The sequence below is a fragment of the Myotis daubentonii genome, chromosome 18 (assembly GCF_963259705.1).
Source record: "Myotis daubentonii chromosome 18, mMyoDau2.1, whole genome shotgun sequence".
NCBI classification, from domain to species: domain Eukaryota; kingdom Metazoa; phylum Chordata; class Mammalia; order Chiroptera; family Vespertilionidae; genus Myotis; species Myotis daubentonii.
Genome location: NC_081857.1, coordinates 24,206,491 through 24,224,710, shown reverse-complemented (window position 1 = coordinate 24,224,710; position 18,220 = coordinate 24,206,491). Strand labels below are relative to the sequence as shown.

The window sequence follows — 18,220 nt, the reverse complement described above, 5'->3', positions numbered from 1 at the left end:
CATGTTATTTTTAAACAAAAATGTCTTAGTAGACACCAGAATACATATACAAAATATATTTTCAGGATATAGGTCACAATGCTGGTTGCATAATAGAATTAAAACAAACAATAACAATAACAAAAACAAAACCTTCCCATCCATCTTTTGATTGGTCTCAGTGTCCCACCCAGGACAATACCAAGATGAGGTAGGTATTAGTGTTTTTTAAAAAGGTCCAGATGTCGAAGCCGGTTTGGCTCAGTGGATAGAGCGTCGGCCTGCGGACTGAAGGGTCCCAGGTTCGATTCCGGTCAAGGGCATGTACCTGGGTTTCGGGCACATCCCCAGTGGGGAGTGTGCAGGAGGCAGCTGATCGATGTTTCTCTCTCATCGATGTTTCTAGCTCTCTGTCTCTCTCCCTTCCTCTCTGTAAAAAATCAATAAAATATATTTTAAAATAAATAAATAAATAAATAAATAAATAAATAAATAAATAAATAAATAAATAAATAAAATAAAATAAAATAAAAAGGGTGATTTAAGAAAAAAAAAAGGTCCAGGTATTAGTGTTTTTTAAAAAGCTCTCTGGGTGATTCCGATGTGCATTTGGGGTTGAAAACCAGTACTAAGAATGAAGGCATAGTAAAATTTTAGAATCTTTTTAGGAATACTAATACAGTAACTTATAAACAGAAATAAAAAGAAGTAAAAGTGGTCCCAACAACTACCACTTCTATAAGTTACATGTAGGAAAAAACACACAAAGAAATTAAGGCTTCTAACTCTAAGATAATATAACTGTTAATATGATCTTATAAATCTAATGGTGAGAAAAACCAGGCCAAACAGGACAGTATGGACAACAGAAAAGAATAATAAAGATAAATATACAAGAAAAAATAGAAGAGGTCGATTAAATTGACAGAAAGAGATGTAGAATTTTTGCCTTAAAACAGGATTAACTGTACTCAAATATTTTAGCGTACACTGGAAATTTAATATAATTCAGAATGCAAAAATGTCTAAATGCTTCAGAAAAAAAAGTTCATTCAGTGGTGTATATATAAAGGAATTGGTTACAAAAATTTCACCATGTGGCATGTACCCAGAAAATATAATAATGAAGAAGTAGTATATCCATTTTTCTTTCATTCCAAAAGAAATAGAGATTTTTGGAGTTCAGTTATTTTTGGAACAATCAGTAATCACAAAAGATTGCTATAAATTTCAATAAATATCTGTGTTTCTGCTAGTAAAAGGAATAAAGGGGGTGGGAGGGAAAGAGAGGTGATTCAAATAGTACCTTTTGCATCATCAGAACCTGAAGCCAAGAGTTTAGGATCCATCAAATTAAAGTCAACACTCCAACACCTCTTCTCATGCTCCTGGATGTAGGAGGAAGACAAAGTAGTCTCAGATAGAATATAGATCTTAAAATAAATAAAGCAAAAACAACAAAAAAACTTGATACTAATTTACTGCTATTGTGGGAGGGAGAGAGAACAGGCTATAAAAACAAGAGATGTAAAGTAGTTCCGAAACTTTTAATATATAATATACATTTACTAAAATGAGATACACTCTAAAAATGCGAAAGTCTAAGAAAATGCTTTTAAAAGCATGATTTAGTATTACATAGGTATAAAAAAATACTAAATAGTGCCTTTAAAATTTTAATTATGAAGTATATGAAGCTTTATAATTATTAAGAAAGTAAAAATTTAATTCTCAAAACAAATTAGTATCCTTAATTACCTGATAGACCTTTGACCTTTGTCCTGTAAATCCATCCCACAGGATGACGGTGCCTTCATAATCACTGCTTGCTAACAGGTTCTTATGGTAACTACTCCAACTGATACAGCTGAAAAAAAGCAATATATTTAAGCTGTACTTTATGTAAAAGTAATTAACAATAGAGAGAAAGGATTTTTATATGTCCAGAAACATTAGAACCTTTTGAAATGTTCTACATAAGTTCACCATCTTTTTCCTGCTCATAACACATCTGGGAAGGAAAGATATCAAGTAATTCCCATATTTTTCTATTGAAACTACCAAGTAATGACCCATACCACTTTGCACCCTTATCACTAGCTGAAAGATGAATATGCACCTAAAGCTGCCACTGGCCATCTTGAATACATGAAAAAAGTATGCCTACGGGAGAATAGAGGCCAAGGGGGCACAAAGCATGGCAGGGCAGAATAGCAGAGATCTAATCAGACTGTTTAGGTCCCTGAACCCAGTTGTGCCAAATCATAAAAGCAAATAAACTAGTTTAAATTAAGTTTTAGTTTATATCTCAACAGAATCTTGTGGCTGAAAATCCAATCAAAAGCATTTAACAATGAGAATTAAACTTTTAACATTTATGTTTTCAGCTATTCTCAACCACTCCAAAATTAAAAATGCAACATCTAAAAATGTATATTTTTGGTGAGACACAGATGTGAATCATGCATAGAGTAAAGCAAATAGTATATTAAGGAAGAAGCCACTTTGAGAGCAATTAGCCTAAATGAGTTCCAAGCATATGAACATAATAAAATCTTTTGCTCTCTACTAGCTGCATTCATGCTAAATCTCAGAGACTGGAAGAATTAATTTATATGTTTAAATATACTTACTTGAATTTCTGTGTGAAATTACATGGAACAGTTAAGAGCTAAATTTGATTCAGATAGACCTGAGCTCAAATTCCAGATCTGCCCTGACTAGCTGTGGCTATGGGTAATTTACTTCACTTTCACTATTGCCGTACTCCAAATTGGTTGCAGGCATGCTTACAAACTGATTCTTTCAGTCCCAAGTCCATGACGTCCTATCTTGAAAAGCATCCTCCATTTACTCCAAGGTACCGAAAGTATTGCCATGTTTTTACGTGTTAAGAAAGGGTAAACTCTCTAATCCACATTTTCAATACAGTCACATTTAATATGAATTCTTGAGATGGGCCAAATATTGTACTGAGTGCATTATGTGTATTTATTTAAAGTGCAATCTAATAAAATAGGTATTACTCTTTGTTCTCCATGTTATAAACGAAGAACATGAAATGGTTAAGAGCACAGACTCTAGAACCAAACTACCTGTTTGAATCCTGGTACCTACAAGTCCTAGCTGTGTAATCTGAAGCAAGTTCATTAACTCTTCTGTGCTTCGGCCTCCTTGTATATAAAATAGGGCAATAAAGGTAACTATCTCATTGGTCTGCTAAGACAAAGCACTTAAGACAATGTCTGCCATGTAAGAAGAATTCACTAAAATTATTTCTTACTCATATTGGACTTAGGACAAAAACTATAATGGATTCTCAATAAGCACCACTGATAAATGAGTAGACTCACAAATTACGAGTCTACCATTTTTATGAATGAATTAGGAAACAAAAAAATAAAGCTATAATTATATAAAGACTGTAATACTTGCTATATAATTAACATTATTAAACATACACATACTATATATATCATTAATTTAAATAAAAAAGGTACAAAGATGACTGGGAAAGGTTCAAAGTTCTAAATAATTTATTATTAGATGATTTCCGTATATCATCACCTTTTAAGCCCAGTGCCCATGTGACCAGCTTAGGAAGCTTATTTTTAAAATGCAGATTCCAGGACTCCTCTAAAATTTTTGGGTTGCAAATCAGAAATTGTGCCTAGTTCCTCAATTTTGAACAGTATCCCAGGTTTGAATACCGTTAAAAATGCAGTATTTTACCATACTCATGAACTCTAAACCCTAGTACAGGAAACTTAAATATTATGCCCTCAATGAAAAGAAGCAGAATGTTCTTATGAAAAGAATTCTTGCCCTGACCGGTTTGGCTCAGTGGATAGAGCGTCAGCCTGTGGACTCAGGGGTCCCAGGTTCGGTTCCGGTCAAGGGCATGTACCTTGATTGCAAGCACATCCCCAGTGGGGAGGGTGCAGGAGGCGGCTGATCGATGTTTCTCTCTTATCAATGTTTCTAATTCTCTATCCCTCTCCCTCCTCTCTGTAAAAAATCAATAAAATATATATTTTTTAAAAAAAGAATTCTTAAAACTATAAAATATTATAATATTTAGAGATGTGCATGCTAGGGGAAAAATTCCTGACTTTCAGACATATTCATAGTCTACAGTAATCCTTTATTCAACACCTAATGAAAGGCCATCTCAACAAAGACCTTTAATTGATTAAGTGAAAGAAAAATAGCTTTCATTTGACAAACTGAAAAGCAATAACTATAGAGGGAAAGCAACCAATATCTATTAAGAAAGATATTCTGATGTATCCTCTGTAGGCAATTATAGTGTTCACCATGAATAAGTAAGGAGTTTCATAGAAAAGCAAAATAACAAACTCATTCTAATTATAGATACCAATCATTACATATACACTGCATTATGCCAAGAAAATAATGTAGGTACCTGATTTTGGAATTGCAGGTCATTTCATTTTCAGGGTAATGAATATCCACCGCATCCTGAATGACTGTGCCATATTCATAGACTTTAATCTTCTTTGTAACCCCAGCAATTGCAAAATAGTCACAATCCCGGTCAAATTCAATACTGAGGGGAAAAAAAAACCCACATATATATGTGGTCAGTAAGACTATTTATCTATACTTGTGACATTTATAATGACAACTATTCAGAATTTGGTTTATTCTATTTCTGAAGTGATTCTGTCTACAATGATAAGAGATCTACTTGAAAGGCCCTCAGATTGTACCAGGCCCTATGTCCAGATTAAATCATGATCAAGACATCAAATTATAAGTGGTGGTGAAATGTGCATAGCTACATAATTCTGTTTATAGATGGTTCTTTTGTTAGTAAAAACTTAGAATATTTTTTCATTTGTTTTAATAACCATAATACAACCTACCCAACGGTAAAGGCTAACAAGTTATGCTGTAAAAGTAGTGAGGAAAGTTTAAATGATTTGCAATATTAAAAATAAGTAAAAAGAGAATTATCAATTAATCTTTTCATAAGTTCTAGCTACTCTTCTTCCTACCATTGTGTGGGCAAGATAGAATTTCACACTATTTAATGTCAGTTTAATAAATAAATTAGAATACAAGAGGAATTACTGAAGCAGATAAAAGGATAAAACACACATAAAAGTTGAATCATTAAATTATCATTACAGGCCAGCCATCTTGGCCAGTGGTTGAGCAGCAACCTGTGAACCAGGCCATCACGGTTTGATTCCCAGTCAGAGCACATGCCTGGGTTTCGGGCTCGATCCCCAAGTGCAGGGTATGCAGGAGGCAGCCGATCAATGATTCTCTCTCATCTTTGATGTTTCTGTCTTTCTCCCCCATTCCCTTTCTCTCTGAAATCAATAAAAATATCTTTTAAAAAATAAACAAAAAACCCCACAAAACAAATAAACAAAAATCCTCCCAACAAAGTCCAGGATCAGATGGCTTCACTGGTAGATTCTACCAAACATCCAAAGAAGAATTAATACCAATCCTTCTCAAAAATTAGAATAGAAGGGAACGCTTCCAAATTCTTCCGAACTCATTTTATGAGGCCAGCATTACTCAATACCAAAACCAGACAAGGATGCCACAAGATGATGAGATGAAGCTGATGGGAGCAGATTGATGATGGATGGTGAACCCCAACAAAAATGACTGCATAACAGATGGCCGAGAGGACATCCAAAACAATGGTTTTCCCACCAGAACTAAGGCATAATCCCAATATCAGAGGCAGTAGGCCCTGGGAAAAGAGCTGGCATTGGGCCAGCTTCTTCCCCTACCATCTGAGCTGATGAACTGACTGGCTGCCTGCAAGATAAAGCTCAAGTTCAAGGCTCTCTGGAGATCTGTACCATTTATTAGTTGTGTGACACCAGACAGGGCTCTTAATTGCTTTTTTATTTGTATTCTCATCCTGCAAAATGTGGGTGGTGATATTACTTCATTATTGAATGACTTTACCTTCCTCCTAGAGTGGATGGGTGGCCCAACAAAGATAATGTGACAGTATTTCGTAAACTTAAATCCTTCTGCAAATACGGTACAGTATTGAGTTTTCAGTCATTGCAGGACTGGTCAAGGACACTCTTTGTCCTTCCCTTTTAAGGAACACCTCGAGGCAAACTTCCTCCTGGTTGGATAATCAGATGAGCAGCAGTGGCTAACCTTTGAGACCTCACGGATCACCAGTGGTCTGTGGACCACCGGTTGGCGATGGCTGCTCCAAAGGTTTCCTTAAGCCAGCGATCGCCAACCTTTCGGACCTCACGGACCACCGGTTGGCGACCACTGAGATGGAGGACTTGAGACTTGTATTGGTCTTCACAGGCTTTGACACATACAGGGAGGCAAAAGGGTAAGTGGAAGAGCAGGCTTCCCTGATGTCAAGGAAGCCTCTCTGGGAGGAGGTAAAGGGGCTCTGAATGGTTAAAAAAATGCAGTCTGGGAGTAACAGCCTTATTTAAAACCAGAGGAATATCACTTGAATTTACCAGATATATCAACAGATGTGTGAATAGTGGGAATGAGGAAGGATTCGTCATTTTATGGATTACCTGTGATATTCTTTCACAAAAACAGTTAATGGATAGTTAATAATTTAGTAAGAAGCTTTGCTGAGCTAATGATGAGATGAATAAGGAAAATAAGTACACATTAAAAATATTTCCCATAAAAACTTGTTGAGAGTCTCACTTTTCATTATAGTTTTAAATTCTTAATTTTATAAAAATTTTAAAGGAATTTCATTAAATGCTATTGACTACATCACAATTCAGCAAATGTTCCCTCCAATAAAACAGGACTATGTAGCAATGCAATAGGTTTATTTGTGAACAACTTCAACTGGACCGCTATCTCAGCTACTATCCTATGGATTCTAATGCAACATAACTATATCAATGACAACTATTCAACTATCCCGACTCATTCTATACCCACAACCTCATGCCACTGAAGAAAAAATGTTACTGCGTCTGGCAAAAGGCAGTTATTGAAGTTGAAATCCTATTCAAGTTTTGGTATAGCTCAGACTCCATGGGAGAATCCATTATATTATCTCTAAATACTTTTCCTCCACCTACAAACATACATGGCTAATAAATCAATAGCATTCTAAAGTTGTACCAGTAAAAGTTAATGTACCCTTTTCAAACTATAGTTTAAAAAAAAAAAGTTTAAACACTGACTTATCAAAACAACTGTCCAAAGACACTGCAGGGAGAAAACTGACATATAAATAAAAATGCTACCTGTCAAAAGAATTGATATGATGATGTAAGTCTATTATTTCTTCTGTCGCTACCCCATTACACAAGACAGCTATCTTTTCCTACAAAGATTATCTACATTTGCTCATTCTTTACTGAAAAAATAACTTTTTGGTTTGACTCCACTGCTATTATTTCTTACATTCTAGTTATGTTTTGTTCTTAATATAATGGGATCTAAAGGACCTGTACTACTGTACAGAATATCCTTTTTATATTCTGGACTATTGAGGTTCTTTATAGTTTAAATCAATAAGATTTTAATAGGATTACTGACCAAAATATATAAAGAATACTATTATTTCTAGTAAATTTCGATTAAAATAGAAACACAAACATCTGCCTTTTTAAAATATGCAAGTACTTCCACATAACTGAAACTAGATATTTAAGTACAGTTCTTTTAAACACTGAGTCATTTGTCCCCAATCTTAGACAGATTTAAGCATATCTGTTCCCAAACATAAACATAATTAGGATGTAAAATAGATTATGAAATAATTCAAGTGAACAATGAAGTTTTTAGAGAGCTTTTCAGAGCTTATCCAAAATAGATGATCTCTTATTTCACAATATAATATTTCAACTGCTTTAATTATGAAATGTAAACAATGATCGGTTTGGCTAAAACAAAAACAAAGTAAAAGGTAAACAAATTAACTGAAACATACCTGCTTGTGCAATTAAATTCAAGAGAATTGTAAGAAATCTTGCTTTTTATATAAAATTCATTTCTGCTATCCACTATCATCAGTAATTCTTAAAACAAGTGGTTTATGAAAGTTTATTGCAATCACAAATTCAATTTCATAAAATGTTTTAAATTTTAAAATACAAACATTTTCCTTGAAAAATAGTATTAATGGAGACTTACTTTAAACATGGAAATAAATTGTAATTTTCTTTCACACTTCAAATGTGTCAACTGTTTTAAAAAAGTGATGTATTTAAAATAGTTATAAAATGTAATTCAGCCCTAACCGGCTAGGCTCAGTGGATAGAGTGTCGGCCTGCGGACTGAAGGGTCCCAGGTTCAATTCCGGTCAAGGGCATGTACCTGGGTTGCGGGCACATCCCCAGTGGGGAGTGTGCAGGAGGCAGCTGATCGATGTTTCTCTCTCATCGATGTTTCTAACTCTCTATCCCTCTCCCTTCCTCTCTGTGAAAATCAATAAAATATATTTTTTAAAAAATGTAATTCAGATGTAGGAAACTGGTTATATTCTTTGTCAAAAGGGCTATCAGTCAAGTGATTAAGCAACAAGGCCACAGATCACACAGGATAGCTGATTAATGCACACTTCCAGTACAGTGTGGCACAAAGCAATGCAAAGACGTCAATATAACAAGAAGGTAATTTTGTTCCCACAGCTTGTCATATTTTTTGCAATTATAAAACAGGTATGGACAAACAAGGCAGATTCATAACCCTGAACACTAGAATCCAATTTATCAAAAATTACATAAAGTGAACACAGTTGTTAAAGGTCTAATTCATTACCATGATAATATGCCTCAAGAGACTGTGGTAACTATAACTTCAAGGAAACAAAGAAAGGTCGAGAAATTGGCCATTTTAGTGAAAAGAAGGGGGCAGATCTTTAAAGAATATAAACACAGGCAAAGGGGCAAAGGAAATTAAAACTAATGTTATCCAACTTTCTCCCAAATCAATCTTTATCCTAAAACTAGTTCAAATCTTAGATCTGTCACTGATTAGCATTGCACTGACCTTAGACAAGTTAGAAAATTTCTCTTCACCTCAATTCCTTACCTGTAGAGTGGAATTAACAGCAATGCCTTACTCCACTGGGTTTATAAAAAATTAAATGAGTCAATGAAGCACTTACAATGTCATGTAAAATATTTACAATGGTGTCTAAAAAAAAGTAATCAGGCCTTTCCCCACCCCTTCCTTCCTTAGGCAGCGCGCTCTCTGTCTCCCCCCGCCCCCCAGCAAACCAAAAAAAAAAAAAAAAAAAGTAATCAAATACCACATCATCAGTGTAGTGACTGATCTAGCAACAAAGAATGCCATAATATGTAACCATACTCTTCTTATGAATTTACTAATATCTGATGACATTCTATTTACAAAATTTGAGAAAACATAAAGCAAAAATATTAAATCTCTAAACTATAAGTGCAATGTATAGTAATTTTAAACATAACAATCTAGGTATGTAAAAATCAAACCAGAATCAAGAACCTAGTCCTAGAGCCATTGCTATTATGTAGTCAAAGTTTAAACTATGCTTTAAAACCATTCCTCTCTGGTGGCTACTCAATACCTAATTTAAGGAAAAGTGGAAAAGTGACATTACTGCTATGTGTAAGATGAGCTCTCTATGACCTTCACTGTAAGCACTAATTTCCATACCTGTCTGCTATTTAATTAGCTGAGATACTGTCAAAATGAACAAATGCTGCCACCTTGTGGATTTATGAGTGTGGTATTAACTCAAAATTACCTATAAGGGAAGAAAAATGTAAAAGCAAAGTTTCTGGTTCAGCTTTTTCTCTCAGTGAGATTCTCACTGCAATAAGTGACCAAGGGTAGATATATTTCTTACAATTTTACAGTAAGAATAATTTCTTCTACAACATAATGAAATATACCAAATTCAATGTCATCTCTAACATGTCTTACCACACTTCCCCCCCAAAAATTTTTTAAAAAAAATCCTCACCTGAAGATATGTGTTTATTAATTTTTAAGAGAAAGAGAGAGAGAGAGAGAGAGAGAGAGAGAGAGAGAGAGAGAGAGAAACAACAATGTGAGATAAATATCAATTGGTTGCCTCCTGTATGCGTCCTGAGAGGGGATCAAACCTGCAACCTAGGTACGTGCCCTGACCGGAAATTGAACCCGTGACCTTTTGGTGTACAGGACAATGCTCCAACCAACTGAGCCACCCAGCCAGGCCCAAAAGAAATTCATTAAAGGTCCTATTTTGAGAGGAATTAAAACCCTTTAAAACACACTTATTACCAATAATGCATTTGAATGTGAGAAAGTAGGAAAAGCAAAAAAAATCATTTGTTCTATGAGTTTCCAAGTCCCTTCAATTACTACTTAGATACTATTTTCCTTTGTTGCTACTAACTAGTCTTCATCTGTCCTGCATAATAAAGCTTGAATATTGGAAATTTTTCTTTCAGAAATGTTATTAAAAATATTGCCTAATTATACTTATATGGGATACTTAGTCAAAATCAGAGAGACAGAAAGTAGAATGGTGGTTGTCAAGACTGGTGAATGGGGAAAATGAGGAGTTATTTTTTCAATGGGCCCCGACTTTCAGTTTTACATGTCAAGTATTAAGGAGATGGATGGTGGTGACAGTAGCACAGTATTAGTTAGGAATGTATTTAATATCACTGAATAGTAACTTGTTAAGATGGCAAATTTTGTGGTATGTGTATTTACCATAATAAAAATATTTTGGAGAAAAGAGATATCACATCAAAATCTGTGGCATGCAGCCAATGCAGTGCTAGTAGGAAAATTTGTAACAAATTGCTGGAGACAAATTCCAGCAAGACAGCAGGGCTGCATCTGGGAATGGCTGAAGGCATTTCCCCAAACATGAATAGGATACATTAAATTGATTCTTGGCTGACAGACACTTAAAGGGCATCTTAATCTACATGTTATTGCCTCCTACTAGCCAAACACCTGAACAGCCTTAGGCTAATTCCCCCATTCTGACAATGGACTCTGTACTGAAACCCTGACCCTTTGAAGTGTATATCACTGCCTCGCCTCAGGACATATTGTGTGAATAAAAAGCATGGGGCCCTGGGATGAGGAGACCTGAGAATTTAGATCTTGGATGTTAGCTCCTTTAGCTAAGCTCCTCTGACCCCCAAATGCCTTTCAAAATTATACTTCGTCTCTGGACTCTTATTTAAAATCTACGCACAGCCTTCTCCAAATTCCTGAACCCTTCTTGATGCTGGGACAAGAACCCCGGCACAAATTATCTACAATAAAGAAACAAAAAGATAAGGGCAAATTAAACCTAAAGAAAGCAAAAAAGGCAATAAAGAGTAGAAATCGATAAAACAGAGAGCAGAAAAATAGAGGGTATCAATAAACCAAGAGCTGGCTCCTGAAGAAGATAAATAAAATTAATAAACTTCTAAACCAGACTACTAAGTGAGGGGCGGGGTGGGTGAGACAAATTTCCAATACCAGGAATGAGAGGTGAGCATCATTACAGAATTTAAAGATATTAAAAGGATAATAAAGGAATATTATAAACACTTGTTCACAAACAAATTCAACAACCTAAGTGAAATGGACAAATTCCTTAAAAGACAAACTAAAAATATGCTCAATCAAGAAGAAATGGATATTTGGTTAGCCCTACATATATTAAAAATTAAATTTGTATTTAAAAGTTTTCCCCCAGAGAAAACTCAAGGCCAAGATTGCTTCACTGGAGAATTCTCAAATATAAGGAAGAAATAATACCAATTCTTTACAAACATGTCCAGAAAACTGAATAAGAGGAAGCACTTATGAGGACAGCATACCTTCTCACCAAACCAGTCAAGGACATTATAAGAACACAACTGCAACCCTATGCGGTGAATACTATTAATCATCCCATTCTTGAGATGAAGAAACTAATGGTTAAAGAGAGTGAAAACTGGCCTAAGACCAAAGAACTAAAAATTGGCAGGCAATTGACTGCAGAACATAAGAGTCTTAACCATAACACTATAACCGCTTCTCAAATTCAATTAAATTCTAGATACTCTTGCAAAAGGAAATAAATAGTGGAGTGATGCCCAGTACTTACCTAGAGACTATGCTGGAACCATTATAGAGATCACTAGCATATGACAGAGTAGCCAAAGGTCGTACTGAATTATATCGAGTAAACTTGGACAAACATTCCTGAAATTCATCCAACTGGCTTGCTGTTCGACTGTCATCTATATAAATAAAATAAAATAACTGCAACATCCAAGAGCAATAGTCACAAATTAAGAATAATATTTTAAATACAACAATTCTTCCCATTCTTGAGATGAAGAGACTGAGGGCTAAAGAGATTGAAAACTTAGCTGATCTTTCAATTTTAATAACCCTTTAAAGATTTAAAACTTAGCCAATTCATTAACAATCTACATTAAAAGGGTCCAATTTGTAGTATTTATATTCTAAAAACAGCAAAAGGAACAAACTAGCATGAAATATCATAATGTTATTGAGATAAGGCTCCTGCTACACAAAAATTATCCTCAGGAAATTTAACAAATTATAAGTAAAACATAGGTTATTGTAAAAAAAAAAATCAACTGTACTACAAAGTGGTTTGAAGGTACAGTTAATTGGTTCTCAAAAAAAATCAATTATCATAAAGCGGTTTAGATGTAACAGTTAATTAGTTCTTTTCATATATAATCCTATTATTGTGAATGATGTAATAAATACTGGGAAGGCAGTTACTTTGTTCATTTAAAATTTATTTTAATGCTAATCTATTCTTTCTCATTTTACATCAATCCCTAAGTACATAAAATTCACAAGTATTTAAGAATGTGTATTCTGCCCAGCAGACATGGCTCAGTGGTTGATCATTGATTTATGAACCAGGAGGTCACAGTTCAATTCTGGGTCAGGGCTTGATCACCAGTGTGGGGTGTGCAGGAGGCAGCCAATCAATGATTCTCTCTCATCTTTGATGTTTCTATCCCTCTCTCCCTCTTCCTTCCTCTCCGAAATTAATAAAAATATTTTTAAAAAAATAGAATGTGTGTTCTGTTGAAGACCATAATCCTTTTCTAGGGTTGCATCATGCCATCATTAATTACATTAACACGTATTTTCAACCGAATAAAGAAAATACTAAAAATAGTCATTTCTGTATATGAAAGTATAGGAATTAAATTTTACTTATGTGGTTATAAAAAGGTAGAATTTTATTTCCTTGATTGGCTTATGAACATCCATACATATCTGCTAGCATATCACCTCTCCTGTCTTAATTACAGGTTATTTTATAAAAGTGTATCTATTCAGTGTCTCTTTTACCTCTTCTAATGCTTTATAATTTACCTCCTCTTTCAATTACAATTGAGAACCAAGGCATTAATTTCTTAATCTTGATCTTTCATTTTCATAGGTGAAAATAAAAAGTGGGGAAAAGGGATGTAGGACGGATTCTCATTTGAAAATATACAAAAGAACAACCAAACTTTTAAGTACCCTAAAAGGAACTTCATATTCACCAATATGATTAGTGTAGTCAATGTGCACATCTGACAAGATAAGCTTGAGATTCCTAAAAACTAAAGACAATGTGTATTAGGTATAATACACCATGTTCACAAAAATAAAAATCTAACCTTCCTCTTGGTCTTCACTTATCATTCTACTTAAATCCCCAAAATAAATTAAATTGGTTTGTGATTACCTTTACCATCCTACAGCATGCCTATGCTGCTAATTAGTTAAAAATTATTAATAGCAATAGCCTAGCCCCGTGGTTGGCAAACTGCGGCTCGTGAGCCACATGTGGCTCTTTGGCCCCCTGAGTGTGGCTCTTCCACAAAATACCACGTGCAGGCGCGCACGTAAAGTGTGACTGAAACTTTGTGGCCCAGGCCTAGAAGTTGGTATTTTGTGGAAGAGCCGGTATTTTGTGGAAGAGCCACACTCAAGGGGCCAAAGAGCCGCATGTGGCTTGCTAGCTGTGGTTTGCCAAGCCGCGGTTTGCCGACCACTGGCCTAGCCCAATCTTTCTGATCTTTTTTTTAATGTCTGCCACTTGCCATCTGAAAGGGCTAACATGAACCTTCCTTCTGTCAATCAGAATGTAAGTCTCAAAACACTTTCAAATTAACAGCTACCTGTTGCAATTTATAGACTACTAGAGGCCCGCTGCACGAAATTCGTGCACTCAGGTAGGTCCCTCAGCCCGGCCTGCACCCTCTCACAGTCTGGGAGCCCTAAGGAGATGTCCGACGGACAGCTTAGGGCGATGCCACGGTGATGATGACAGTTGGGCCTAGGCCATCAGTCGGACATCCTTAGCAGTGCCGCAGAGGTGGGAGAGGTTCCTGCCACTGTTGTGCGCTTCCCAGCCATGAGCCTGGCTCAGGGCTTCTGGCTGAGCGGTGCTCCCCCTGTGGGAGCACACTGACCACCAGGGGGCAGTTCCCATGTTGAGAGTCTGCCCTCTGGTGGCCAGGTGTGCATCATAGTAACCAGTCGTTTTGCCATTCGGTTGATTTACATATTAGCCTTTTATTGTATAGGATTATATAGAATTACAGAGGCTCAATAAAGGACTCAATTTTGAGGCAAGAAAATAAAATTTTTCCACCTGTATATTAATTGATTGTTAATTTCAAACATACTTATCAACAGAGTTTGGCTTCCCCTTACTTTTCATAGGAAAAATCCTATATAAATCTAGTATTTTTTTCCTCTACCATCAATCCTGAGGCATATTTGTCCAAAGGAACATATGCTTGAAGTAATGTGCAAATTATAATACAAACATGCCCATTCAAGAGAAAACCAAGGCCAAATTTTTAACAACTAATAAAATAGCGGACATTTGTATCCTTAGTGGCTCTCAACTTGAGCAGGTGTACCACAAATGACATGAATTAACTGAGCATCCAACTTATCACCGATCACTGTAAATTATATACCTCACTTAAAAACTGAAAAACAAAACAAAAACCCGTAGGACTGGTATTAATGGCCCAACTTAATTGGTGAGCAAAGATGCCAAGAAAAGCTAAAGATCAGAGAGCTAACAATAAGCAATAAAATATCTTATACTATCACATCCATGTCTTTGCATAAGTTATTTCCTCTACTTTGAACATGTTTTTGCTTACCTTTTTTAATTAATTAATACTAGCCTGGACTAAATACAACTCTTCAGAAATCCCTACAGCAATTATTCCCTCTTACATTTTCCCAATACCAAAGCTGGGAGAGATACTCTTCTCTCTTCTCATAATACCCTTTGCATATTTATATAACATACATTATCCCATACAATTTACCTGTTGCATTCTCCCACTACATTTAAACTACTCCTTGACAATAAAACCGTTCTTACAGCTTTTCATTCTTAGCACAGAAGACAGTGCTTAGAATTTAATAAATGTTGAATAATAAAGGCAACTGAATGGAACTTATTTTTGCTATCTACATATATATGGCTGTGTTTTTTTTAACTTTATATAGTTCACTATATAAAGATTAAAAATTCCAAATACAGAAAGAGAACAAAACTAGCTACGGGAAAGCAATGGTCTCCAAAATCTCTAAGAACCTTTACAACGCTCTGATAACCTATGTCAAAAATACACACTTTTGCTTTATAAATAGGACTTTCCTTAAATCCAGAACAGGAAGGTAAAGATGGATCTGAAATTTAAATTTGAGATATTTTATTGGGATGATTATGTATTTAATTTGGAATGTCTGGTCACTGGGGTGTATAAAAATATAAAAAATATAATTAAAAGTTTAAAAATTAATGAAGTCCTGAATTTGTACCTGAGATACGAGACATCCTTGTAGAAAAGTAACATTGCTCTAAGTCTTCAAAATGAGCAGTGAGTCGTTTTCGTCTTGAAGCTAAAGTGCTGTTATACCAAGGCTGTTTCTTAGTCTAAGGTGATAACAAGAAAATACATTCATAACTCAGAAAAAAACATACTTTCTGCACAGAATAACTAACTTCAAAAGTTCATCACATTAAAATAATTACTAATGGTAAAAACCCATAGTTCTTACACATTTTCTAATTTTTTTACTTAAAGTGAAAATATAGGTTCTTAAGGCCAATTTTATAAAAAATACTGGAGGCCCTATGCACAAAATTCATGCAAGAGTGGGTCTTCCTTCTCCTGGCTGCCGGCATCAGCTTCCCTCTGGCATCTGGGACCCAAGCTTCCCTTGCAGCCCCAGCTTCGTCCGGAAGGTCATCCGGAAGGACACTCTAATTAGCATATTATGCTTTTATTATTATGTAAGACAAGAAGCTTCTTTCAGTTCTCCAAAATAAGTAAAGATAAAATCCATTATAACTGCCATTCTAAAATTTAGAATTTTACGAATTTTAATATGTAGAAATTGTTAGAAGACAATCATCAAAAGAAAACTATTTTCCATCATCCCTATGTTGTAGCCTTTAACCCTTTGAAAAACAGGAACAGTGCTTGACTGTACAGAATATGTATTTAAGTTAAAATTGAATATGAGTAAGGGGCAGTAATATGCATGCACTAAATAGTTTGACATATATTTTAGAAAATCAGACTAAAACACATATATATAGACAAAGACAACAAACCTGAAATATATTGGCATATAATTCCTATAAAAAATACAGTTGACCCTTGAACAACACAGGCTTGAACTGCACAGATTCACTTAAATGCAAATTTCCCCGCCAATAAATATTGTAAATGTATTTTCTCTTTCCTATGATTTTTGTAGAATATTTTCTTTTTTCTACCTTACTTTATTGTAAGAATATAGTATATAATATCTTATATAATAAAAGCCTATATGTTAAGTGTCCTGTCGTCCGTTCAACCAATTAAAACGTAATATGCTAATGATATGCTAAGGTTGCTCAACCGCTCACTATGACATGCACTGACCACCAGGGGGCAGACACTCCGACTGGTAGGTTAGCTTGCTGCTGGGGTCTGGCCAATCAGGACTGAGTGAGACGAGCCGGACACGCCCTGGAGCCCTCCCACAATCCCTCCCTGGCTGACCAACCTCCCGCATCCTTCCCTGACCCTGATTGTGCACCAGTGGAGTCCCTCGACCTGGCCTGCGCCCTCTCACAATCCAGGAACTCTTGGGGATTGTCGGAGAGCCAGTTTCGGCCCAATCCCACAGGCCAGCCCAAAGGACCCGACTGGTGCATGAATTTGTGCACCAGGCCTTTAGTATATAATAACATAAAATGTGTGGTCCCCCGCATTGTTCAAGGGTCAACTATATATAATATTACCTAAACCATGTTAACTGAAAGAATAAGACAATTCTTCCACAGTGGTTATTATCAATTATGCTTGAGGCAAAGAAACAAATACAGACATAAGAAACATCAGACCTTGAGAGATGACATAAGTTCACCAATAACTATGCCACAACTGCAAATGTATTAAGAAATATTAAGGCATTATTATGAATAAAACACTAACATGAACCCTTGCTCAAATTAGATGGTAGGTAACAATCATATTTTAAAGCAGTGCTTGAATCAGTCGTTCATTTTATATACATTTGATATATTTCTATGGTTTTTGTTTTTGCTTTTAAGGGCATCTTTGTATGTCTCTTGATGCATAGGTGCGAGAGCTTCTCTAGATTTTATACCTAGGAGAGGAAGTGAGGGTCATTTGGCATACACATCAATGTTTGATCTATGTATCTGCTTTTATGCTAATATCATACTCTTCTGATTACTTGTAGCTTTGTAATATCAAAGTTTCAAATCAGGAAGTGTGACAACTCTAGCTTTGTTGTTCTTTGGCTATTTTATTTTACCCCATTTGGAACTTTCATCAAAAATATGAGCCCGGCGTGCATGGCTCAGTGGCTGAGCGTCAACCTATGAACCAGGAAGTCACAGTTTGATTCCCAGTCAGGCACATGCCCAGGGTTTGGGCTTGATTCCCAGTGTGGGGCGTGTAGGGGGAGCTGATCAGTCATCTTCCATTTCACCACTAATCTGCACTGACCAACCTTCACCACAGGCTAAACTCTTAATTACCTTTCAGTTGGCATTCAAATTTCTTTTGTGCTCATTTGGCTATAGCAGTCTCAGAATACATTTAATAACTTATTGGATGAATGCCATCATAATTATTCCTCTGAATCATTCATTCTATCAATTAATTAGTCAGTTGGTCACTCTGCACACCCTTAAAAATATTCTTGAGATTTTTTTTATCCAATTGCACTAAATTAA

General features: G+C 35.5%; 1 protein-coding gene across 5 annotated transcripts in view; it reads right to left on the bottom strand.

Moving 5' to 3' along the window:
* COP1 (COP1 E3 ubiquitin ligase) overlaps positions 1–18,220 on the bottom strand; it is a 104,473-nt gene that overhangs the window by 35,908 nt on the left and 50,345 nt on the right. For all 5 annotated transcript variants that reach the window (XR_009449833.1, XM_059673965.1, XM_059673966.1 and 2 more), the window contains 5 exons: positions 15,784–15,898; positions 12,056–12,191; positions 4,406–4,549; positions 1,738–1,846; positions 1,286–1,367 (listed from right to left, as the gene is read on the bottom strand). Coding sequence is in view for 4 of the 5 variants with exons in the window: in XM_059673965.1 (XP_059529948.1) it covers positions 1,286–1,367; positions 1,738–1,846; positions 4,406–4,549; positions 12,056–12,191; positions 15,784–15,898 (586 nt within the window). In the remaining variant the exon portion in view is untranslated. The remainder of the gene's footprint in view (positions 1–1,285; positions 1,368–1,737; positions 1,847–4,405; positions 4,550–12,055; positions 12,192–15,783; positions 15,899–18,220) is intronic.